The sequence below is a fragment of the Thermobia domestica genome, chromosome 5 (genome assembly GCF_964235325.1).
Source record: "Thermobia domestica chromosome 5, izTheDome1.hap1.1, whole genome shotgun sequence".
Taxonomy (NCBI): Eukaryota; Metazoa; Arthropoda; class Insecta; order Zygentoma; family Lepismatidae; genus Thermobia; species Thermobia domestica.
The window spans coordinates 186,983,600-187,010,566 of record NC_137458.1 but is presented as its reverse complement, the minus strand read 5'-3'; the positions used below and the strand labels follow the sequence as shown (position 1 = coordinate 187,010,566).

At 37.3% G+C, this 26,967-nt stretch overlaps 1 protein-coding gene across 1 annotated transcript in view; it reads left to right on the top strand.

The window, feature by feature from the left end:
• Abcd1 (ATP binding cassette subfamily D) overlaps nt 1-26,967 on the top strand; it is a 632,582-nt gene that overhangs the window by 72,390 nt on the left and 533,225 nt on the right. The window contains exon 2 of the mRNA XM_081759525.1: nt 18,033-18,205. Within this exon, the coding sequence (XP_081615651.1) occupies nt 18,033-18,205 (173 nt within the window). The remainder of the gene's footprint in view (nt 1-18,032; nt 18,206-26,967) is intronic.

Sequence of the window (26,967 nt, the reverse complement as noted above, 5' to 3'; positions counted from 1 at the left end):
TATGTGTCCCCGTCTCGATTAACGCGAGGGATGGATTTTACCATTTCACTTTGACGGAATAACGTAGAGGATGGAGAGGAGGGGGAAGATACATAGCAGCTATAAATATAAAAATAAAAGTGACAATGTTCGGTGGTGAATAACTCTTGAACTACCCGATCGTTCTCAATCACATTTTGAACATAGATGAAATTCGAACCTGGGAAGCTTTTTGTTATTTCATTTTGATATTAGAACTTGCGGAAGAGGAGGGGAGGGTAAATATATGAAAATGAATAAAACTTGATAACTTTTGAACAATCCGACTGATCCCAATCAATCAAACATTCAATATAGATAAGGTTCGGACCTGGGATGTTTTCATTTTTTGCCTTGACGGCACAATGTAGAGGAGGAGAAGGGGGGACTGTGTAAAAAAATAAAAATGCTGTGTTGGTGACTTCATCACGCTTAAACCACCGAACTGATCTTAATCAAATTATCAACATAGATGAGGTTCGGACCTGGGGTGTTTTTTTATCATATCCCTTTGATGGTGGAACGTAGGGTAGGAGGAGGGGAGGGGAGATATCTATAAAAATGAATAAAACTTAACAACTCTTGAACCACCTGACCGATCTCGATCTAATTTTCAACATAGACGACGTTCGGGCCTAGAACCTTTTGTTTTAATATTTTCAATTTGACGGTAGAACATAGGAGAGGATAAGAGAAGGGGAGATTAATATATACAAATAAATAGAACAACTCTTGAACCATCCAACAGATTTCGATCAAATTTTCAACGTACATGACATTCGGGCCTGGGATAATTTTTGTCATACCGTGCCCCAACATGGAGAGGGGAGAGGGATACATAAAATCATCGAAAATGGCCAATATCAAAGAGTGCTTTAGTAATAGTAAAACCATAACATATTACTATTTTTCTTTAATTTAGCCCAGCGAAATCGGGGTGCGACTTAGATTCGAGGACGTCTTAAGTTCGAGTAGTTATCGAGAAATAATTAAAGATATTAACGTGTTATTGAATTACTTTGCTAATAATAATAATAATAATAATAATAATAATAATAATAATAATAGTATTATTGAAGATTGGATCATTCAAATATTGAAAGATCAAAATATTCAAATATCTTAAGACAATTAAACGTGTGTCATCACCGACTAATGATCACCAAAAATTCTTAATTGAAACAAAATATTCACACATGCTTCCGACTTGAGAACCTCCAGATTATTAGCTAGCGCCTTGAGCACAGATCCACGCTCTATATGCGCTAAATGGTATGTTTTAGTATGTTTAAATTAGATTTCCTTGCCTCCAGTTACAAAATTCTAAGTTAGTATTATTCGTTCTTCCAAAATTTCTTTCGATTTTTTTAATCATATAAGTCAATAATCTTTGGCATAGTTTATATTAATAACGTGGTTGTTCTTAAACCTTTCGTTCGCTATTTGGTTTCTTCTCCACACCAAACTACAGATATGATACGTTTAATTCTCATACTTGTCATTTGGTTTCAAAGCAGTCACCATTATCTTGTAAAGCAATTTTGTTCACCACGATTCATGAGTTTTGTAACAAAACACGTCAAGAAATGAGTTAAATGAAGGCTGCAAGAGTTTATATCAAAGTTGAGTATTGTGAGCTAGTGACAAGCATGTAATAACGTCTCATATTTGAAAATAATGTTAGCTACTTCTAATTCACTAACTGGTATTAGATTTAATTCAAGCTTAAAGAACTGGAATGAACAAACTCAGTGTAGCTTAAAGAAACAAAACGTAAGAAGAACGGACGAGATTCGAACCCTGGACCACCAGTACAAAAATCCGGTTCACTAACCCCTCACCTAATAAGCCATCAACTTCTATGTTTTAAATTTGCAAGCAAATGATACCATTATACGTTTGTGCAATCAATGTTTTGCTGTTTTCCTCTTCAAGAACGTAACATGTTTACGACGATTCGTTTCGTTTTCCATTAGAGCTTCTAGAGAGATGATTTGTGTTTGAGTATAGGATCTTTTGTTTCCTTTAACCGACAGTTCTAGCAAATACAACTCAATTGAAACAGCTGTAAAAAAAAAAAATAGTACTGTCTTAGAAAGTATTCCTAAAAGGGAGAAACTCCATCGTGCACCCTGAACAGTGACAGGAGTGCGTTGAGCGAGGCCAACAGCAAAATGGGGTCCATTGAAGATTCGTAACTCCACTTTGAAGGGTTTAAATTAATTTCACACTTTTTCCTCAATGTCTAAAATGTAACTACTTAGCCTTAGTTGAAAAGGAAGTTGTGAAGGAGCTATAGACTGTGAAGTCTACCGAAAAGATTTATCACGTCCTTGCAGCAACTATTTCCAGCAAAAGGGAATAAGTACATCAGATCTAAGTTTTCAGAAACGCTAAAAAACTTCCCCCGGCGTATTTGTATTTGTTTCAACACGTGTATAACTGATTAATTGTAGCAAAAGAACTGACAAACTCTAAGACAAGAAGAAGAATCTTGTATTGTAGCACTGCAATTGATGAAAAAAGCTTAAAAGTGAAAAAAATATTTTTATGTACTTATTCCCTTTTTCCAATCAGTGGTTCAATTATGAGCCTATATTTTTGAGGTGTTAAAAATAATAATAATAAGAAGAAAACTTATAAACTGGTAGGTTACGCTGGACTCTTAATTGTGTATATGGAATAATGGAACGTGGGGTTATACAGAGGATTTTGGATTTCTGTTGGCGATCAATTAATCTTTACCCTAGTAGGGAATCCTGGTTGGTCCGGATTTCGAACAGTAATGAAGATCAAGATTGATTGAAATTTCAACTTAGAATGAAATAAATAAAAATCTAATCTTATGCAACTCTCATTTATAGTAGTGTTCCGTATTTGTTTAGACGCCTATTCTTTTATAACTTTACCTATGGTGCATGGAGTTGTTGGTTAGATCCCAGCTCGCGCTGAATGAACTTTATTATGGACAAACACCGTGTGCATGAGTTTTCTCGGGTTTCTCCAGTTTCCTCCCACTTTCTTCATTAAACGATTTCATTCGTTTCTCACCATCACTGTCTCCATTAGCGTAGTCGGCATAACGTGGGACGTAAAACTTTAATATTTCGTTTCGTTTTTCTTTTATGACTGTATCTCACTTTTCCTGTGACAAGAGCATCATCTAAGCGAGTATTCAGTGAATTAAACCATTATATTCATAGCACAATAGTACAGAATGAAGTTTAGCTCTTTGGCAATCTCCAGCATGCAGAGCAAAAAAAGGCAATACATTGATATTGAAACAGTAGTTAACGAATTCCTCTGCGAAAAAGATCACCCGTACTGTTGTGTTTCAGATGATAATTTATAATTATACTCAGTTGGTTGAAATTTCTCCATAGTTGTGGGGGCGAGATACTGAAAAAATCCCTACCAAGAGGTGAAGGTGACATGTAAAAGTAGTCAAATACGAACGAAATTAGTGTGGAATTCATGTGCAAAGATGAAAAGTGACACTGTGGATGCTGCGTAAGTCCAAAATGAGCCTTGGTTGGTTTCGATTTGACAATGGGAGGGTGACAGGAATAAAGAATCGAAAATATCCTATATTTGTGTCGAATGGATAGTTTTCGGGATCACTGACATAAAAGGTGATATTTCAGTTGTGTATATGTCCAAGGTTGGCCATATTGAAATGGGGTCATAGGGAGAACCAGTAAATACTTCAGAACAGTTCCTTTTTGGTGTGTTTCAAGACACTGAGAGTGAAAAGTGATAATGCACAAATCACATTCTGAATTATCGGAGATATGACTTCTGGGGAAGTGTCGTTGCTCCAGGGACGCATTACTAACTGATCACTCCCTAAAATCGTCACTGTTTTGCAGGGCCGTAGACAGCAATTTATTTCAGCGATCGAAAGCTTGACAGGAATTTATTTCAGCGATTGAGGGCATATTTTACTAAAATGTCTATCATCCAGGGGCGGATCCAAGATGATTGTTTGGGAGGGGCGGTCGTTCGAAGTCAAATCAAGGTAAGAGCGGAGTGCAAAAAAGAAAAGAAAAAAGAAAGAAAGAAAGAAAAGAAAAGAAAAAAATAGAAAATGAGAAAGAGCTCTTCTGTAGAATTAACTTTCTTAAGAAAGTAGGGCCTATCTACTTTAGGTTTTAATTTACGTTTATAATACAAAGATGAAAAATACTTAGGATATGTTTTATTTTTAAAATAAAAAGTATAAAAAGTTCCCTATTGTGGGGGATGCGATCACCCCAAACACACTTCCCTGAATCCGCCCCTGCTATCATCATCTATAAAATTAGATATAATTTACAAAAAAAAAAAAAAAAAAAAAAAAGTAGTGGTTTCTTGGGGGCAAAAGCTCTTGATTGCAAAGGCCTGCATCCTGTGTATGTCCGTGCTGCTCTGAATTGTCAAAAGCTCCTCTTCAAATGTAAGACCTAAAATGTAAATAATAAACGTGTAACATAGAATACAATATAAATAGAAAATATGTTATAATTAAGAAATAGAAAATAATTATAAAGTAAAGTTGAAGGACAATTAAAAAAAAACAATAAAGCTTGAAAGTAAAATATACTTTTAAAACAATTTTGCATTTATGCAGAGCTACAAACAGTGAGGAGTGCCATGTAAATTTAGTAACAAATATAATATTGGAAAATTATTTCGAATTAAACTAGCTGTGACTACATTACTTCAAAATTGAACTTGTGGAATATACAGTATGAGCGTAGCTCAAATAAAATAATCAATAAGAATGGTCTTGATTGGAAGCTCGGACCATCCACGTAGGAGTAACTTATATTAACCATTCACCTAACAGACAATGACGCACAGGGCTTGGCACTACTTTATCAGATGGTTCTATCAAATGTAACTTAATTAAAACAATAGTAACAAATTTTAAAGTTTTAAAAAGTGTCCTGAAGAAGAGGAAGTTCATTTTGCACATTGTAACTAAGTTACAAGAGGTTTACGTCCTAACTGAACGGCGCATCCACCGAGTCAACTTTTGGAATATCCCCTTAAGGTAGCTTTCAACGCACCTAAGGGAAACGTATGTGAACGAGTAATAGAATTCTCCGTAGCAGAATGGATAGTCATGGTTCGATAACCACAAGGTTCGTGGGTCGAAACCCGTCGCCGAAATCAGATTTTTTAAAATCTTAATTCCTCAGTTCTGAAGATCTTTCTCTCCTTTTCGTAATCATCTGATGCTCTAAAAAGAGTTCTCCACATTAATTCGACAACTGCCTAATGTGATCCTCGCAGTTCGAAAACTTCCCTTTTTATCTTTCACAAAATCAGAATTTTCGTCATAATACGAATGCTGTCCGATCATTTTTTCCCCAATTCTAAATCTGTGTATACAAATCATCCCTCTCTGTCTCCATACTTGAATCTCTCTGTCTCTCTCTCTCTCTCTCTCTGTCAATGTCACCCAGGAAGTCATATGGCTTGAGATCAAACCTTCGACTCTTGAAACCAAATGTAAGCTCTTTAGCAATGTGCTATCGTAACTCTATAGGTTTGTTGCTAAAACCAGTGTCTTTTAGACCTTATTCGGGGGGGGGAAAGAGATTCTCCGGCGACATAAGATTTTCACTTTTTATTAGTGTATTACTATACATTTGATCAAAAAATACGTATTTATGAAGCTCAAGAGAGGGGGAATTACACCCTCCTGTCCTGCCCAAATGACGCCCCTGAAACATTTGCTTGACTTACTGAAAAGAAATTCAATGAATCATTGAATAAATCTCGTTTCTGTCCGTAGATATTTTAGATCTCTTGGCAATTTCCATAGATTTCTTAGGGAGCATCTTACTAGCTTGCACTCTTTAAAGAAAGAAAAGAATGAAACTAAAAATATTTATGAAGCTCTGGGAAGATTGTGTGATTTTTCTTTAATTTAGGCTCTTAAAAATATTTCAGAACAAACGAATGGAAAAGACTGTTATAAAGCTATAACGTTGTAAACTTGATTCCTGTTTCTTTTTCAGCTGAATGGAAAGAGTGTACTATGTCACACACACTGCTTTAGACAAGGAGAGGTGGAGGACGGGGAGGAGTTGGAATACATACTAGAAGCAACTAATCGATTGATACATGTATTGCGGGAATGCATAAGAAAACTGGGCAAGAGTTTGTTATTCATTTGGACTTAGAATTTTTGTAACAAATTTTATGCCGCGGACTGTACTGTGCATGTGCGTCCGCATAAAATATTTTTGCATTTTCATGGCCTTTACATCCTCCTAAACAATATTAGAAAGGGTGTCGCTCCTACACCCTTGGGCATTTTGCATAATACCCATTAACACTTTCGAATCAATTGACGTTAAGCAATTTTTATGACTTTTTTTCAAGTATCTATTACTTCAACACAATTCATCAGAATTTTATAGTTCATATGCCATTCTCTTTAAAATGATGCAGTCTTTCAAATACTATAAAAATCATACCCTTACAACGTACGAGAAAAGGGAAATTTAGAAAAATCTGAAAATTTCTCTGAAAAAAGCCCTTTTTCTACCCTTGGGGCCCTGGGTGAAAGCACGGTACCCCAATATACATTGAGATATTGGTAATGTTCATGCCAATTATTATTTTGATATCTTACATAATGACATCGTTATGAAATTTTTCTCAATTCTCTGTGCAAGCAAAAAAAAAAAAAAAAAAAAAAAAATATATATATATATATATATATATATATATATATATATATATATATATATATTTCATTGGTACGTTGGTTAGGTTTTGATGCAAACTACAGGCTTTGGTACAAGTAAGCAGCTAATTTGATACTAATTGCCTCTAGTACTTCACAACGTTGTCTTGTCGTCGTTATATTCGAAAGGGTTACTGTGGAAACTAAGTGCTGCTATTACTGATAAATCAAATTTTGTGCATACACCTCAAATTTATTATCCTACCAGAAACTTCCCGTTGTGTACACTCAAGGTTTTTTTATCGATCACATGTTGCTTTAAACATCTTAAAAGTGTTGAAGAATATGTTTTAAAAGTATAAACACTTTCATTTTCAGTCACTGCGAGCAAAAAGAGTACAAATCTTGAATAAAATATGCTGTCTCCTCTTCGCCTACGTTTGTATTTGCCGCGGCGATTTTTTTATTTTTTTTTCGTTATAACACCGTGCTTCGTCATGACAGAGATAAAACACAGTGCATGACAGTTTAGCTGCATTGCAACGACAATAAGCTGTTAAGAATGGTTTATCAGATGAACAACGACAATGAGTCATTCTGGAAGTGCCAATGCAGTATTTGATAGCAGTAGCACAAAAACAAGAGATTTCGAATCATCTGCAACGTTCCAGCCTTACAAAGGGGGATCAAACTTGGGAAGCTAAAATTCGCACCCTGACATCCATATAACAATTTGAATGTGTGCTCTACGCACATTTAACTCGAACGCTTCCGTTGTAAATGAAAGACTTTTCAAATCAGATGACGCAGCCTTTCGCCTTGATATCTTCGTAATCCACGCAACGACTCGTACATCAGATATATTTTCTCTCCTTTTGCTTTCGTAGCAACGAACATGAGATACGTAGTTTCTTTTACAACATCGGAGATATTTGCATGAAATTTTCCAAGTAGCTTGAGTTTGTTGCACTCTATTTTCGATGCCAAAACACTTTGCAACCGTGTCCCACCCTGAGAGAGCATGTGCACCTGGAAGATCTGGAAGAAATGCCTTATTTTTTTCTACGCCTGCACCAACGTCGATAACGGTCCTGATAGTCCCACTGCTTTCTATAGTTAAAACTCGCGAGAAAGTTCTATAGTTTAAGAGTGAGAAAGAAGTACATGAGAAGTATGAAAACATCGGTATCGTCGCACGTAACTGTGATACTCTTCACTCCCTTTTGGGCAGTCCTCACTACTTGCTGCAGTATGATCACACCCGCTTCTTCGTATGTTGTCCGCAAATCAGTTCTGTGTGTGTCTCTTTTGAGTGGGGTCCTTTCCAGTTATGACCAATTTATAGTCCAGATTTCTGATATGAACATCAGTTAGAAGTTGCTGGATAATTAACTCTGTCAATTGTATCTTGTTTTCAGTGACAGTAAGTACATTTTCCGGGATGAAAGTGATGTTCCCAAACTCGGCTTTTGCTTCTTCATACCAAACTGGCCAGCTCGGGCCAATCTTGTGCCACTCTTAATGCTGTAGTTGTAGTATCTGTCGAATACCTAATACGTCGAAAGAACCTTGTCTTCTGAAACACATATTCTCATACGTTATTGGAATAGCCATGAACAGTTCCATTGTTCGGACAGTCTACTAACCCACAGTATAGCACTTCCATCAATCACTGTATCTTCTGGTCTGAGGATTACTCTTGCAGATGCAGCAACTTTTAGCTGATTCATCATGAGTGATTTCGCCTTTGTTATTCTCATCTCCCGCTAGTCATCAAACATGGCAATTGGTACGGGGGAAAGTTCATGTTTGAGGACAGGTTGAAAATTGATGTCTCTTGGCCCTTGTATTCCAGGAACACGAGAGCAGATCAACGTGGCATTACATACATCTGTAGTGCCAACGCACATGAACTTCCTGTTAATAGTCATCGTTATAACTTTCTTTGGTATGGAGAAACCTGCCTGCCAAGTAGATGAATAATTAACCATTTGATCCATTCCAATATTCGACACATTGTGAACATTCACTTTTTCTGACACGATTCTGCCAGTGACTATGTTGGTAAGAGATTGGGAATGGTCCTTCGTGTCAAATGGATCAACACACGTTTCTAGCTTACTCCTGAGTTTCTCTCTGTCAATTCTATCTGCTCGAATCCTTGCTGGTTTCTATTCTTTGTAAGTAGTGACTTCATCCCTCTGACTGTCGTTGGTCAAGTCGGACAGATCTTGCAAAATACGACTAAAAATGCGCATGTTGTATGCCCACGTCTTCATACTTTCTGGTTTCATTGTCAGTCCGATGATTCCACGGGATCCTTCACCGCATCTCGTAAATGTCGTTTCGATATACATGTCAGACCAGATGTGGTGCATGACGTGCTTCCCTTCCATTAATTTCTTTAGTACATCACCATGACATTTTTGCATTGACTACAAATAATACACACCATACCTTGTATAATTGTGATGATCAGCAAAAAAGAAATACGGCAGCATATGCTTTACAGCCCACAGGTATAGTGGCCATTCAGTTTCACGTTCAACTCTCACAAACACCATCATTAAAAAAAAAAAAAAAAAAAAAAAGGCTTTACTAAATTTTCCACACCATACTTTGGATGTAGAGCTGCTTGATGCTTTGTTGTTTTTTTTTTTAATATAAGCTCTTCCTTTGAATTTATCGCAAGAAAAATAGGTCTCTAAACTTCTTCAACAACCAATTGAAGAGCTCTGAAATGCTATGGGAACATCTTACCAGATAGAATTTTTGGAACAGTTCCAAATGCTGCATTCAGAATATCTTCAAGACCATTTCATGTCAGACATCCAACGCAACCAATAAAGATCATTAGTCTGTGCATTCCCCCCAGTTTTGGAATGAAAGTTGAAAACTGTTTGCGGTAAAACCAGCTGATGTGCACAGCCAACTTATACAGTTGCTGGTCGTTTGTGAATATAGTCACATTTTGTCCGCACATACTGGTAAGTCGTATGGCCTCAACCATTGCTGTGAACATTGTGTCGAGGTCTGCAGGATCCATGTCTATTAAGGAGTATATATGGCCCTTGTGGCTGTTAGAGAGTCTTGTACTTTGTGGCGGCACAATTATGTATTAAATCTAGCAAATTCTAGGATATCGTTCTCAGTTACTATCCGTTTTATAAATTGGAAATCAAAATCACTACATCTTGATAACAGTCTGCCCTACAATGGTTGTCCATGCAAATATTTTTTCTTCCTGGTAAATTAATGTTTTCTTGTCCCACGCATACTGTATTTCCTATGGTTAATATAATTTCTTTCTGAATTTTCTGTATATACATAAATTTTACATTCTTAAATATGGACTCAACGACAATGGTAAACTGCTCAAAGTATTTTTTGACCATTAAAACATAGGTATAAACACCTATATTCATATGATAGAACTAGAAGTTGAAGAGAGATTAATGAGACTAGAAATTCCGTTAATGGCGGCAGCCATTTCATATTAACGTGTTTTATACAAATTGCCCAAGGGTGTTATGGCGACACCCTTCCTAATATTACTCGGTAGGGTTAAAAGATTATGAAAACGTGAAAATATTTTATGCGGACGCGAATGCACGGTACACTCAAAATCGAGGGTTTGACGGCCGGACTAAAAATGTCGTTGTTCTTCACAGCGACCGCAAAAGTTATGGATTCGACACTGATATTGATAATTGAGATAATTGTTACATACTTCCCACTCCCCCAAGTTGCAAGTTTGAATTTGGATTTAAACGGCATTAGAAGTGTCACTGTTCATCTCACGACCCCGAAAACTGTGGATTTGGCACCAATATAGGTCATTTTCGATGATTTTATATATCTTCCAATACTCCTCCCCATATAGCGAAGCACAGCATCGGAAGGGTCACTGTTCACCTCAGCGACCCTGAAAACCATGGATTCGACACTGATATTGGTCATTTTCGATGTATGTATGTATATCCTTCCCCTTCCCCCAAGTTGCGGTGCTGAATTTGGATTTAATCGGCATCAAAAGTGTCACTATACACTTCAGTGACCCTGAAAACTATATATTCGACATTAATATCGGTCATTTTTGATCGTTTATAAATGTTCCTCTTCCTTCTCTCCCCTATGTTGCATCGTCAAAGTGATATGTCAAAACTATCTCAGGTCAGAACCCTCATATATGATGAAAATTTCATCGAGATCGGTCGGGTGGTTGAAGAGTAATGAAGTCAGAAAAACAGATACTTTCATTTTGATTTATATATATAATCTCTCCTCTTCTCCCCTAAGTTGCACCGTCAAAGTAAAATAATAAGTTCACCACAGACCTCAACATCATCTATACTGAAAATTTGATCCAGATCGGTCGTGTGGTTCAAGAGCAATGAAGCCAGAACGACAGTCACTTTCATTTCCATTTTTTTAAGATATATTCCTCTCCCCTCCCCAAACCCTCGGTTCTACCGTCAAAGAGAAAATATAAAAAAAAAACTTTCCAACCTTAAATCTTATCTATATTAAAAATTTGATTGAGATCGGTCGGGTGGTTCAAGAGTTATTAGTTTTTTTTTATTTTTATATATCTCCCCTCCCCTAAGTTCTACCGTCAAAGTGATAGCATAAAAACCATCCCAGGACCAAGCCTCATCTATGTTGAAAATTTCATCGAGATCGGTTGGGTGGTTCAAGAGTAATGAAGTCGGAAAGACAGTCACTTTCATTTTTATCGGTTTATTAAGACGCACTCACTATGTTGGATAGTTGTTTAATAAAGGGGTCTCTAAAATTCACTTTTTCATGCTTTCGGCAGTTCAGATCTCCGAAACTATGGGCTTTTGGCTAAAGTTCCAGAGACATTCTTCTTTTAGCATCATGTATTAGCCCTTATTTTGTTTGTACACATTAATCTAATACGCTATGTATTTTTAAACATATATCATCACTGTATTATCTATTCAAGTTTTATCAAAAAGTAGAAGATTAGTGTTAAAGGTTCTTCGATTAATAAAACTCGCTATAAACGTTCAAAATTTACATGAGCATTCATGAGAATTAATTTTTCGGAACACGCTCTTTTATACTTTTTGGTTTGTATTTCTCATTTTGGTTTTTAACTATGGCTTTTACTGTCCATTTTTTCAGGAGTCAAGTTGTCAAGTAGCGAAATTTATTAGGAACAGTCATTGTATCGGTCATAATTTATTATTTTGTTTTTCTCACTGTCACTTCGGTAATTATTTCTTGCTGTCTGCAAGACAATGATATTCAATAAATGTACAAGGGTACAAATGTATTTTTATAAATTTTTGGAAAACATATTTCCAGCACTTACGCATGTATGATCTTCTAAAATCAAGATACCACCTCACATGCAAGTTTAAATTTATGCTACTTGCTATTACATAGATCTAGTATCATTTTCCCGATGATTTTGAACTAAGGGGATCTGTTTTATTTATCTCTGAAGTTTGATCTAGAAAAGGAATTACTTCCAATCCACTCTACACAAATTATAATAAAATGTGTTTAACATCTAGGGTTTGTATGAAATACATTAGAATATCAAATCAAAGTTCTAAGCCATTTTGAAAGAAACTTTCTGCGACGTACTTAAATGCTCCTTTGTACAGTACATCGTGTGCAATTCACTGGCTACATGGACACTACACCTTAACCTTTAATCCTCTTTTAATACAACTTCAAACACAAAGCAGACAGACATCCTTTGTCATGTGCTAATAGAAAAGAGCTTTTATAGAAAACTCAGATATAAGCCCAAAACACCTAAATGGTTTTCTTTGGGTATAATTCCCACTGCCCGTCTTGACTCCTCTCTCTTGATCCCGCTAGTTTTGAAAATTAAAATTCATCGAATTAAAATTTAGTCAACATTTTCTATGTAATTTAAACTCCTACTATGAATTAGAATCCACAGGTAAAGTTCTGGACCCTCCCCAAAAACAATTTCTGGGTATGTGCCTGTCAATCACTTGTAAATCACGTAACAAGGCAAGTTTATTTTAAAAAACAAATAATACTTTCAGAAAAGCAATAGTAAACCTCAAATTAAATAAATTACAAGAGAATATAAATTAACGCCAAAATTTCCATGCTAATGACGAAATTGCATTTAATCGAGCTTGTACAACAACTCCTTCCACAAATTATTAAATACATTACTTGAATACCTTAAGTTCTTAATGTATTAATTTACAGAAACAATATCGCACTGATTTCATAAATACTTTGATTTCCACAGTCTCCATACTATTGACAATCTATTTTGCCACCCTGCCGGAAAATCATACAAATACTTATGTAATGTCTATCTTGGGCAACAGTTTCCCTCCAACTCCACTGACCAACAAATGACACACGAAAACCGTTCTAGTCGCACGGTTGCCAGGTCATATTTCTCTTTCCAGCGAACGGCATATCAATTTAAAATGCGCCTTTGCTGACGACTGCAGAAATGGGAACAAAATTTTTAAAGTCTGTAAAATAAGAATACATTAAGATTCGAAGCTATGTTTGAAGCTCAGTAAAGTTGAACATCACCTAAAAGTTGTCACTTAATATCAAAGGAGTACGGATACAAACAGCTACTTTATAAGAACAAAAAACCGTGAAAATGTAGTTGGTTACAGCCATGCTAATGACATTCTCCATTTACTTTTAAATTTCGTACGAAGCTATTTTTTTTTTGCAAATAGTACATTTTGAGAAAGAAATGTACATGGGATTGTTGAAGGAACTGAATTACACATATTTCAATTTTTGAGCAATTAGTGTCCTTGGTTTAAAAAATATTAACTGGAGACAGCATTTCCCCCCTATTTTGAGAATTACCCATATATATATATATATATATATATATATATATATATATATATATATATATATATATATATATATATATTCCCCTTCACCCTCCTCTAAGTTGCACCATCAAAGTAAAATTATTGAAATCATCCCACGCCATAACATCATCTATGTTGAAAATTTTATCAAGATCGGTCAGGTGGTTCAAGAGTTATTAGGTTTTTTTAAATTTTTATGTATCTCCCCTCCACTTCCCCCAAGTTCTCCGGTCAAAATGATATGATAAAAACCACCCCAGGTGCGTACCTCACCTATGTTGAAATTTGATTGAGATCAGTTGAGTGGTTCAAGAGTTTTATATATTTTCATATATATATATATATACACAGGGTGGGCCATTTTAATTAATACACGAAAATATCTGAAAAATGATAAAACATAGAAGAAATGTTTCAAGTACACGTTATATATTGCTAAGGGGGAATCCCAACTCCGCCAAAAGTACCCCTCCCCGCCCCCCCTAAATGGGGGTAACGGGGGGTAACTTTGAAATGTCAAATGGGAACATGGGTCGACTAATATCTCGTTCGAAAGGTCTTGGAAAACTGAGTAACGCTGTACCAAAAGATGTTCCATATTGTGCACCGGTTTCAAAATGGCCGCCATAATATGGTTTGGAAACTCCAGTACCCGTAGTGTGAAAACCATGGAAGGTAAATGAATGGAACAAAATTGAAATACGTAAATATCATAGGGCATATCGAACGGTGTGGTCGCTGTGATCCCAGTGGCCTCTTTAAAGGGGTCTTGGGGGCTAACTTCAAAATTTCAAATAGTAACATGAGTCGAGTGGTACCTCGTTCGATAAATCTTGCAAAATCTAACATATTGCAGGAGAAAACGATTGATGTGAAATGGCAGTGTTCTCAAAAGGCCGCCGAAACATAGTATCTGTGTCAGAGAAAAGGTTTAGTACCCGTAGTATGAAAGCGATTGGAGATAAATCAACAAAAGAAAAACTGGAGTAGCTAACTGACGTAAGGCACATCGAGAGGTGTTGTCGGGGTGACTCCAAGGGCCAACTGAAAGATATCCGGGGCCAACTTGAAAATTTCAAATAACAGCTTGAAGCGAGTAACATCACGTTACATAGACAAATTATTTTTATACAGCTTCTGTAAGAAAATTTTCGACATGAGACACCGTTTTCAAAATGATCGCAAAGACATGGTGACTGTGTCTAAGAAAACGTCTAGTGCCCATAGTATGAATACGGTTAGACATAAATGAAAATAACGAAAATTAAATAGGAAAACCACGGAGACGATCCAAGGCTCGAGAATAATACAACAGAAATAAAAATATTAGAGTAAAATTGCCATAATGTATAGAGTGAAATCCAAGTCTTGCAAAATAATCTCTCCCTGCGTTCTGTATGTGAGTGGGGTGGAAAATAAAGTGAAAGTTCAAACGAGAACTCAACTCTAATTCGTAAATTAAGGCTAACCTTACAAATAGGTATGGTGTGGTTGAAACATTTGTTTGTAAGGATGACGCTGTAGTGACTAAAAAAAAGAGAAACTTTTATGCAATGCGTGCTGGTTCTTCAGAAAGCATTTCGGGGATATACGTACACACCGTTTCGTCCCTCAAGCTCACAATATGACATGAATGCTAATAGTTAATCAAAATGTAACTGTGGCCATCCGCGTTAACTTAGTGCACCAATTCTCTATGCATGAAGTCTGCCTTCCAAACAGCATTGGGTAGGTCAAGCGTATGCCCGAACCGTTGTCCGGTCGGACATTGAAATTTTGAAGTTAGCCCACAAGACCCCTTCAGGGAGGCCACTGGGATCACAGGGATTACATCATTCGATATGCCCTATGATATTTACGTATTTCAATTTTGTTCCATTCATTTACCTTCCATAGTTTTCATACTACGGGTACTGGAGTTTCCGAACCATATCATGGTGGCCATTTTGAAACTGGTGCACAATATCAAACATCTTTTGGTACAGCGTTACTTAGTTTTCCAAGACCTTTCGAACGAGGTATTACTTGACCCATGTTCCTATTTGACATTTCAAAGTTACCCCCCGTTACCCCCATTTAGGGGGGGCGGGGAGGGGTACTTTTGGCGGAATTGGTTTTCCCCCTTAGCAGTATATAACGTGTACTTCAAAAATTTCTTCTATATTTTATCATTTTTCAGATATTTCCGTGGATTAATTAAAATGGCCCACCCTGTACATATATATATATATATATATATATATATATATGTATGTACAGATGGTGAGCAGAAAAATGGAAACACCTGAATGAAATTGCAACTTAACAGATTAATATGGTGTCGGGCCACCTTTCGCCTTCAGAACAGCCTTGATGCGACGTGGGATGGAGGCATAGAGGTCGTGAATGGTAGCAAGTGGAATTTTACACCATTCCTCGTGCAGGGCATCGGCCAGTTCTGTGAGAGAGGATGGAGGTGGAAATCGTCGCCAGAGTCGTGTTTCCAAGACGGACCACAGATGTTCAATTATGTTGGGATCTGGGGATTGGGCGGGCCAGGGGAGGTGTTGAACTTCATCCCGATGTTCCTCAAACCACGCTGCAACAACGCCAGCTGTGTGAATGGGTGCATTATCATCCTGGAAGATGGCGTCATTGTCCGGGGACAACATGCAGACCATAGGATGCAAGTGGTCTCCTAAAATTGCGACATAATCGTTGGCAGTGATTCGTCCGCTAAGTGTGACCACAGGACCCAATGAAAACCATGATATGGCGGCCCACAGCATCACCGAGCCGCCACCATCTTTCACAGTTGGGCGGAGACACTGCAGATCATAAGCTTCTTTGGGCGTTCTCCACACATAAACACGGCTCGTGGTTGGGAATAGGGTGAAGGATGACTCATCCGACCATATCACACGTTTCCAGTCCTCAACGGTCCAAGTGGCATGGTCGCGGCACCATTTGCGGCGTGCGAAAGCGTTATGGTCCCTGATGAGCGGTTTGGCCCGTGCAACACGACCCCGTAAGTTCATGTCATGTAATTCGCGGCGGACTGTGATTGTCGAAACAGGGTGGGGGAGGTACTGATTGAGTTCCTCCGTCACTTGCTCCGCAGTGGCACGGCGGTTCTGCGTGACAATGCGCTTTAATGCCCGGCGTGACCTGTCACTCATGATTTTCTTCCGCCCACTGTTCCGCTTCCCCGATGTGGTTTTCCCGTGTGTTGTGTAGGCCGTCGCGACACACCTAACACAGTAGCCACTGCCGTCACACTCGCTCCACATAACCAAGCACCAACAATTTGCCCTCTGAAAATCTGAGAGGTCTCCCATTTTACACAACCTCCGTCTGCTGCAGCCCTGGACATGGCTGTTCCACTGCGCCTGACGTAGTATGGTGACCGATCTAACACACCACCACCAGCGGTCAGGCGCTGCGGGCGCCACGACACCACTGCCAACCCATACATCTGACGTGTTGCCAACTATAGGTGTTTCCATTTTTCTGATCACCATATATATATATATATATATATATATATATATATATATATATATATATATATATATATATATATATATATATATATATATATATATCTGTGTAACATATCCCTCCCACTCCCCTAGGTTCTGCCGTCAATGTGAAACTATAGAAAAGTTTCCAGTCACGGACCTCATCTATGTTGAAAAGTTGATCGAGATGGATCTGGTGGTTCAACAGTTATTACGTTTTATTTATTTTTTTTCCATCTCCCCCTCCTGTAAGTTCTACCGTCAAAGTGAATAACTATAACCACTCCCAGGCCAGAACTGCATGTCAAAAATTTAATCGAGATCGGTCGGGCAGTTTAAGAGATTAAGAGTCACAAATATAGTCACTTTCAATTTTATAATATAGATTATTGATGTATATACATGGGATACAACTGTTTTCTAGAAACTAGCACGAACTACACAATTAAAAGATACAAACAAATCACTAATCGTTTGTGTTATTTCATCAGATTAGTAGAAGGGGGGGAGGGAGTAGGAAAAGCAGAAGCAAAGTCATAGAATAAGTTAAAAGTGGAGAGAGTACACTGAAGAGAGTTGAAACTCGTGGAATGAACGGATACTTAACAGTGCATAGAAAGAGTAATAATAATTTGTGGAAAGATTATATATATTTAAAAAATGTGACTTGTGTAAAATAATAATAAATGAAAGAATGAAAACACAAATTACAATAAAAAATAAAACTTCAAAGACGAAACAATTGCCGTTAGATACTGTACATATGATACATAATGAATGGATAATTCAAATATGAACAGTCTTATTTTGTGTCACGAATAATTGGAATTTAATTTATTTTGCGGTTGTACTTACTTTTATTTGCTTATTTAAAGTTTATTTCGATATTTCTATATAGTATTACACGTTATTTTCAGGATTATTTATTTGAGTTTTATTCAATATTATTAAACTTCATTGCAGGACCTCTGCTGGCATGCATTGTTATATCACTTACTGGTCAGATCTTGAAGGTAGTGTCACCAAAATTCGGAAAACTAGTTGCAGAAGAGGCCAATCGAAAGGGATATTTGCGACATATTCATGCAAGAATTATTACGAATGCCGAAGAAATAGCGTTTTATGGAGGGCACCAGGTAAAAGGAGTTAGAAATAGTTTAAATTATGTCAATATATCAATGTACTTTAACAATATTTTCGTAGTGAAAAGACTATTTTGTGAATCAGATTTGTGATACAAACAAATAGTTGACCTAACACTTAACATAACAGGTAGAGTATTAATACACTGATATTCATGCTGTTCAAATCATTAGGCCTTATGCAGAGTCCTTTTGACGTATGATGACCGTCATACTAAGGACCTGATTAATGCAGGAAATATGTTAGTCCAACTCAGTATGGCACTAATCACGCATTAGAATGACTCTGCATAAGGCCCATTATGTTTAGGATATTCTAACTTTTTTTTCTTTCTTTCTTTTTGTTCAAATTTGTCTCAAGCTGTGGCCTGTTCGCAGTAATTCGTTAAGTTCGAAACTAAACATCATGAAATACTTCCTGTTGTTCCAGAATTAAAGATTAATCCACGATGTGGTTAATCCGAAAGTACAATCATACGGTTCGTGGGTTTGGATTCCTGTAAGAGCGCTAATCCAAATAGTTCCAGCTGCGTTCCGGATTTTGGGTCTCAGGCACATTATTGATGAGAAAACTTACGGACTGTGTCATATAAAAGTGATGAAGAGGCTAGAACATGTTTTGTCTTTATCTACGATTAATTCCGTACTATGAAAACGTACCAAATTTCACAAAATTAAATCCCCACGTTAACCGGGTTTGCATATCCAGGCTCCTAACTATGAAAACATTTACGTTCAGTCCAACCTCAATCATTTCACGAATTCAACATGTTTTACGTATGTTATTAGGACATAATATCGATTGTGATTTATTCTAAAAACACTTTTATACATTGCAAGAGCTGTAACGTCCAAATATTTACTGAGAACTCATAGTCGTATCGGAATAAACAAAAGCGAGTATGGAACAGTAAACTGCTATAACAAAAGGCAAAAGAAGATGGCAAAGGCATACAAAACGGTAGAGTGGTTTGGGTCGATACACTATCAAGCCCATGTTTGTATGTTCAAACCCGGTAGCAAGTTGTTTCTTTTTTAAGTGTCTTCCTATTTTCTTCCGGAGGCTGAAAATATTTCTTTGAGTAACTCATTGAAAACTTCTTTTGTTTCAAATTCGATTAGAACGGAACATTATATGAATTGCGAATCTTAAATCCATAGCTAAAAAAAATGAAGTATACTCACTACTCCATTATCCTCTGATTTGTAACGAAAAACTATATATAAACAGTGGTTATATATAGTTTTTAATAAAAGCATAAAAATTACAATACCAATCATGTATAAATTATCCTGTAAGTTACCAACTTTGGGTCAAATTAAAACTCAAATATTTGTTTTCGGATTGCACTTAGAAGTAAGTCCTCTCTATATAATCCTGATTGGAAAGCCATGTTTAACTCTAATTAATTAATCAATATTTATACGAATATTTTTTTTTATTTTACTATTTTTACTATTCAATATTATATACACTTCATTTCCAAAATCAAAATCTCGAAAATGTATATTGTACGAGTGCAGACTCGCAAATAAATGATTATTTATCATATATATTGGTCTCTATTCGAAATTCTCTTTAATCGAATCCGACAAGAACACAGACAGAAACATCGAGAACAGGTGAAAAAAGAGAGAGAAAAAGGTGTTGTTCCCGGCGCGGACTCTAAGTAAGTTCGAATAGTGCTTAGAAACCGAACGCCTTAGACCACTCGGCTATGGTAACAACTAGTGATTGTAGCAAAGGCTTCGAGTAGTAGTTCTTATTACAGAATAACATTTTCTATTGCCTAAAATTTAAACCTAATTTACTTTGATATAATATATCTATTAATTTGTTACATGAACACGTTTTCGTTACTTTGATGAATTATGTACAGATGGTGATCAGAAAAATGGAAACACCTGTAGTTGGCAATACGTCAGATGTATGGGTTGGCAGTGGTGTCGTGGCGCCCACAGCGCCGGACACCTGGTGGTGGTGTTAGGTCCGTCTCCATACTACGTCAGGCGCAGTGGAACAGCAGTGTCCAGTGGCTGCAGCAGACGGAGATAGTGTAAAATGGGAGACCTCTCAGATTTTCAAAGAGGGCATATTGTGCGCGGTTATGTGGAGTGAGTGTGACGGCAGTGGCTACTGTGTTAGGTGTGTCGCGTAGGACAGTGTCGAAGGTGATGACGGCACACAACACACGGGAAAACCACATCGGGGAAGCGGAATAGTGGGCGGAAGAAAATCATGAGTGACAGGTCACGCCGGGTATTAAAGCGCATTGTCACGCAGAACCGTCGTGCCACTGTGGAGCAAGTGACGGAGGAACTCAATCAGTACCTCCCCCACCCTGTTTCGACAATCACAGTCCGCCGCGAATTACATGACATGAACTTACGGGGTCGTGTTGCACGGGCCAAACCGCACATCAGGGACCATAACGCTTTCGCACGCCGCAAATGGTGCCGCGACCATGCAACTTGGACCGTTGAGGACTGGAAACGTGTGATATGGTCGGATGAGTCATCCTTCACCCTATTCCCAACCACGGGCCGTGTTTATGTGTGGAGAACGCCCAAAGAAGCTTATGATCTGCAGTGTCTCCGCCCAACTGTGAAAGATGGTGGCGGCTCGGTGATGCTGTGGGCCGCCATATCATGGTTTTCATTGGATCCTGTGGTCACACTTAGCAGACGAATCACTGCCAACGATTATGTCGCAATTTTAGGAGACCACTTTGCATCCTATGGTCCGGATGTTGTTCCCGGACAATGACGCAATCTTCCAGGATGATAATGCACCCATTCACATAGCTGGCGTTGTTGCAGTGTGCTTTGAGGAACATCGGGATGAAGCTCAACACCTCCCCTGGCCCGCCCAATCCCCAGATCTCAACATAATTGAACATCTGTGGTCCGTCTTGGAAACACGACTCCGGCGACGATTTCCACCTCCATCCTCTCTCACAGAACTGGCCGATGCCCTGCACGAGGAATGGTGTAAAATTCCACTTGCTACCATTCACGACCTCTATGCCTCCATCCCACGTCGTATCAAGGCTGTTCTGAAGACGAAAGGTCCGACACCATATTAATCTGTTAAGTTGCAATTTCATTCAGGTGTTTCCAGTTTTCTGATCACCATCTGTATGTTTTTGATATAGATTCTATTACACGTTCTTTCGTAAATATTATAGAAAGTATCAGGATTATTTATGATCTTTCATGGAAATTGACTGCTGCATGCGCAGTACACAGACAGTTCAATTGGAAGGCGAGGAAGGAAACGCTAACACACTGTTAGAATGTTTCATCGCTGTGAAGTATAAAGAACAGCTAAAATGTATTTTACGCTTGTTATTGCGTAAAGAATCACCAGGTTAATGTTTGTCCAGGTTCTCACTAATCAACTGGACTCATGAAAAATAATTAATATTGTCATTACTGCACAATATGAAGAATAAAGAACGTATATTACACCACATTGTTCTCGTATTCGAACTTAGCTAAGGAATGGACAATAAACAAAATGTGATTTATTCATTCGAATTGAGATACTTCAATGAAACTAGAAATTACACAATCAAAAGGAAAAATATCATTAAAAAGACAATAATACTTTTATCCGAGATGTGAAATAAAGTTATTAATTAACTGAAATGAAAGTAATATTGGGCATGATATAGAGTAAGAAAAAAAAGTAAATGTATTCTTAGAAACGGTCAAAGTAAATTCACAAATACTTTTTGAAGATATACTACTCTTCCTTTACGTCTTAGCGAACTAATAAGTAAACAAGCAAAGGAAAAGAATGAAGAACGAAAGTATTGCTCTTGAAAAAATATAATAAATAAATGAAACTTAAATAAATGTTTACACAAAAAATAGCACACTAGTACTTCGTGTAGTCACCTCCAGAGTCAGTAACTTCTTGAAGTCTGGAGGGGATACTAGATATAAGTCTCGAGCAATACGACGGTGTGTCACGAAAATGTTGCCACAGTTCCATAACATGATTTTGAAGAAACGTTTGGTCTCTGTCTTCACGTCTCTCTTCCCATTATTGCACCATGTAGGCCCACAGATGTTCAATTGGGTTCAAATCTGGGGATAGAGGGGGCCACTCAATACAAATTAACTCTGGATGTTCACTTAGCCACTCTCGTGTTTGCCTGGAAGTGTGAACAGCACTGTTGTCATGCATAAATATATATTCTTCCTGTTCGGGGAAGTTTGTTTCTAAGGACGGCAACAACGTATTTTCGAGGATATTAATGTAAACACTGCTGTTCATTCTCTCAGGCACCGCAACCAAATCTCCAGGACCTGCAGCCGTCATATATCCCCAAAAGTGTGCTAATATTCGTCCTGAACAAGAAGTTCTGATAATATTTTGTTCAGCATACCTGGTTCCTCGCGGTCTATACAATATAACTCTGCCTTGTTGGTTAGACTTGAAAACCTTCTCGTCGGTCCAGATGACTAAGTCCCAATATGACTGAGGTTGGGTTATGTTTTTCTGTGCCCATTCCATTCGTCTGGCCTTGTGAGTTTCAGTCAGGAGAGTCTTCCTAGCGGGTCTTGAACAGTGTAGACCAGACCCCAATAATCTTCTTCTTATTGTTCCGTGAGAATAATTATATTCTCTGGCCTTGTCCAAGAGGATTGACGTGTGGCGTAGAGGTCTGTTGATTACTTCTGTAACTAAAGCTTGATCTTGAGCTGCAGTTGTCACTTTTGGCCTTCCACTTCTTGGCCGAGTCCTGAACCATTCATCACCTTCTTCATGTCGCTGAACCCATTTCTTGACCGTTTTCTTGTCACATCCCAGATCTCTAGCAATCTGAGGCACAGTTTGTCCCATTTTAGCTCGGCCTATGATTGCTCCTCTCAGAGCAACAGACAGTTCTCCACAACCTTTAGAACGAGGCATTTTGAGAACCTGTTAGAAATTTGCGTTCTGGCGTGTATGACAAATGTCGGTAAAGTGCATCTTTCTGTTTCTACTGCGTTTCTACCAGTCAATTTTCATGAAAGATCATAAATAATCCTGACAATTGCTGTAATATATATGAACGAATACGTAATAGGACCTATATTAACATCATTCGTCAAAGTAAAGAATACCGTAAACATAAAACAATTTCAACAGACTATTACATCAGGCCAAAATAGGCTCAAACTTCAGAGAATACAAAATAAATTTCATACTGTAACAAAAGATTGAACATGAAACACGCTTACTATATTTTTAATTTGTCACATTAGCCGAGTGGACTAAGGCATTCGGCTAGAGATTCTGAGGCACCATTCAAGAGTAGTTCGAATCCCACCACAGTACAATTTGGTTTTACCTCTTCTTGACGTTTCTGTTTGTGATCCTGCCGGATTCTATTAAATATAATTCCGTAATACGCTAAAATATACGTAATACTTGAAGTTCTTAACATCCCATTTTTAGATTTTTCAAGCTCAATTGAGAAGAAAGAGGGAAAATGAAAGTACAAAGATTTACAATAATTACTTAGCATTTACTGTCATTGTAATTGTGGATATTTTATTTATGAAAATGTATAATGAACTAAAAATATATTTAGTAGGTCACATGTCTCCATTTTTCGATTCTAACTTGAAAGTTACAGTTTAGGCGGTGGCATATCGAAGTCCCAGGGGGTTGAGGGGGTTGTAACCCCTCCCATTGAAACTTTTATATTCTATTGAAATAAAAAGTGTTTCAGTTTATAATCTTGGAAAAGCAACAATCACTGTGTGTGGAGGACGGTTTATTTATACTACGATTTATCACTTCCAAATGTGTAGAAGATGTGACTGGATATTGTGTATAATCATTCAAGAAATATAAGACAACGAAGGGACTTCGTAAACCCTTCACGCCATCCCAGGAGGACGAAGTGCGTCCCGCCGTCCCTAGGTTGGGAACTACTGCTTGCGAGGGAAACATTCTAACAGTGTGTTAGCGTTTCCTTCCTCGCCTTCCAATTGATCTGTTTGTGTACTGCGCATGCGCCAGCCAATTTCCATAAAAGATCATAAATAACCCTGATACTTTCTATAATATTTACAAAAGAACGTGTAATAGAATCTATATCAACAACATACATCATTCATCAAAGTAACAAAAACGTTCATGAAACAAATTAATAGATATATTATATCAAAGTAAATTAGGTTTAAATTTTAGGCAATAGAAAATGTTATTCTGATAAGAACTACTACTCGAAGCCTTTGCTACAATCACTAGTTGTTACCATAGCCGAGTGGTCTAAGGCGTTCGGTTTCTAAGCACTATTCGAACTTACTTAGAGTCCGCGCCGGGAACAACACCTTTTTCTCTCTCTTTTTTCACCTGTTCTCGATGTTTCTGTCTGTGTTCTTGTCGGATTCGATTAAAGAGAATTTCGAATAGAGACCAATATATATGATAAATAATCATTTATTTGCGAGTCTGCACTCGTACAATATACATTTTCGAGATTTTGATTTTGGAAATGAAGTGTATATAATATTGAATAGTAAAAATAGTAAAATAAAAAAAAATATTCGTATAAATATTGATTAATTAATTAGAGTTAAACATGGCTTTCCAATCAGGATTATATAGAGAGGACTTACTTCTAAGTGCAATCCGAAAACAAATATTTGAGTTTTAATTTGACCCAAAGTTGGTAACTTACAGGATAATTTATACATGATTGGTATTGTAATTTTTATGCTTTTATTATAATCCTCTATAAGTTATGATTTTACCAATTCTAAATGTAGAACGAGAAACAAGTGTAATATTATATTTGTTACGAAAAGCTTTTAAGCAATGATGCTTTCAGGACGTGATCTGAGGGAGAATTTGAGACCCCTCTCGAGCTAAAAAAAATTTCCGCCTTCAGGACCATATATTCGATCGTGCTCAATGTGCACTACCAATGTTTGCCCTCCACCCGTATATTGAAATTCCCCCCGAGGATAATTTTCTGAAGTAACCACTGTTTATATATAGTTTTTCGTTACAAATCAGAGGATAATGGAGTAGTGAGTATACTTCATTTTTTTTAGCTATGGATTTAAGATTCGCAATTCATATAATGTTCCGTTCTAATCGAATTTGAAACAAAAGAAGTTTTCAATGAGTTACTCGAAGAAATATTTTCAGCCTCCGAATGAAAATAGGAAGACACTTAAAAAAGAAACAACTTGCTACAGGATTTGAACTCACAGACATGTGCTTGATAGTGTATCGACCCAAACCACTCGACCATTTTGTATGCCTTTGCACATCTTCTTTTGCCTTTTGTTATAGCAGTTTACTGTTCCATACTCGCTTTTGTTTATTCCGATACGACTATGAGTTCTCAGTAAATATTTGGACGTTACAGCTCTTGCAATGTATAAAAGTGTTTTTAGAGTAAATCACAATCGATATTATGTCCTAATAACATATGTAAAACATGTTGAATTCGTGAAATGATTGAGGTTGGACTGAGCGTAAATGTTTTCATAGTTAGGAGCCTGGATATGCAAAACCGCTTAACGTGGGGTTTTAATATTGTGAAATTTGGACATACATACGAGACCTACATATATAGACATAGATCAGGTCAAATTTATAAAATAATTACAAGTGTTACCTGCATATATTTATTGAACGTTACTATTCTCATTCAACTAAATGTATAAACATGTAACGCAGAATAACTCGTAACTATGTTATATTATTATTCAATTTGTAACTGTTCAGCTTATAACAACTCTGGTCCTCAGGCATATCCCGCTATACTGTCCTATACTACCATACCCGTTTTTTAAATTTTGCAATTTCCAAAATTTAAGAAGGTGGTCCTATCCACCTCTCCCAGAATTTAGGGGTTGACCAATGTAATCATTGAAAAAATTTGGAGCGGTGGTCCTACGTGCTCTTATGTCATTAACCATACCCTAGGATACCATGGGCACAAAAGTGAGCCCAACTGCCGTCCTTAGTTCTTGGTCTTACGCAGAGGAGAGTCTTAAGGGTTTAGTGGTGTTTTCAGGTGACTCATTATTAAAGCAATGAAATTAATCATTGAACAACACTTATTTCTGTTGGTAGGTTTTAGAGCTTTGCGCCCGCATTACAGACTGTAGGAAGCACGAAACTACTTCCGTGATTGACAATTTCTGCGATTTCACAAGGAGCATCTTCTTAGATTGCAGTCTTTGCAGAAAGGGAAGGATGCAAATAAAGGCATTTATGAAGCTGTAGGAAAGTGTTGTGACAATTTCTTTTACTCAAGCTCTAGAAAGGCATTTCAGAACAAACTATTGATAGAAATGGTTTTAGAGTTATAAACCTTCTAAACCTGGCTCCTGTTTTTTTCTTTCGTCTAAATGGAAAGAGTATATTACGTCACATGCTGCTTTAGACATGGAGAGGTGGAGTAGGGGCCGAATTGGATTGAATACCAGAAGGAAGTGGTCGATCGTGACGTGTGTTTCTGAATGCATAAGTAAAGGGGGCAGGAGTTGTTAATCTGGGCTTAAAATTTTTGTAACGATTTCTAAGCCACGGATAGTAAATTGGGAGTACTTCTAAGTTGATACTATGAGAAACAAATATTACTTTGATTTACACCTTGACCTTGCCCGACATTACTTTGGCCTACAGAATATACATACACAGAATGTCGCATCGGAACCTTGAACAAGAGTAACTTTGACTGGCCGACATAAGGTTCATTTGTGGTGGTACTATTACCACAACGCGCACACGG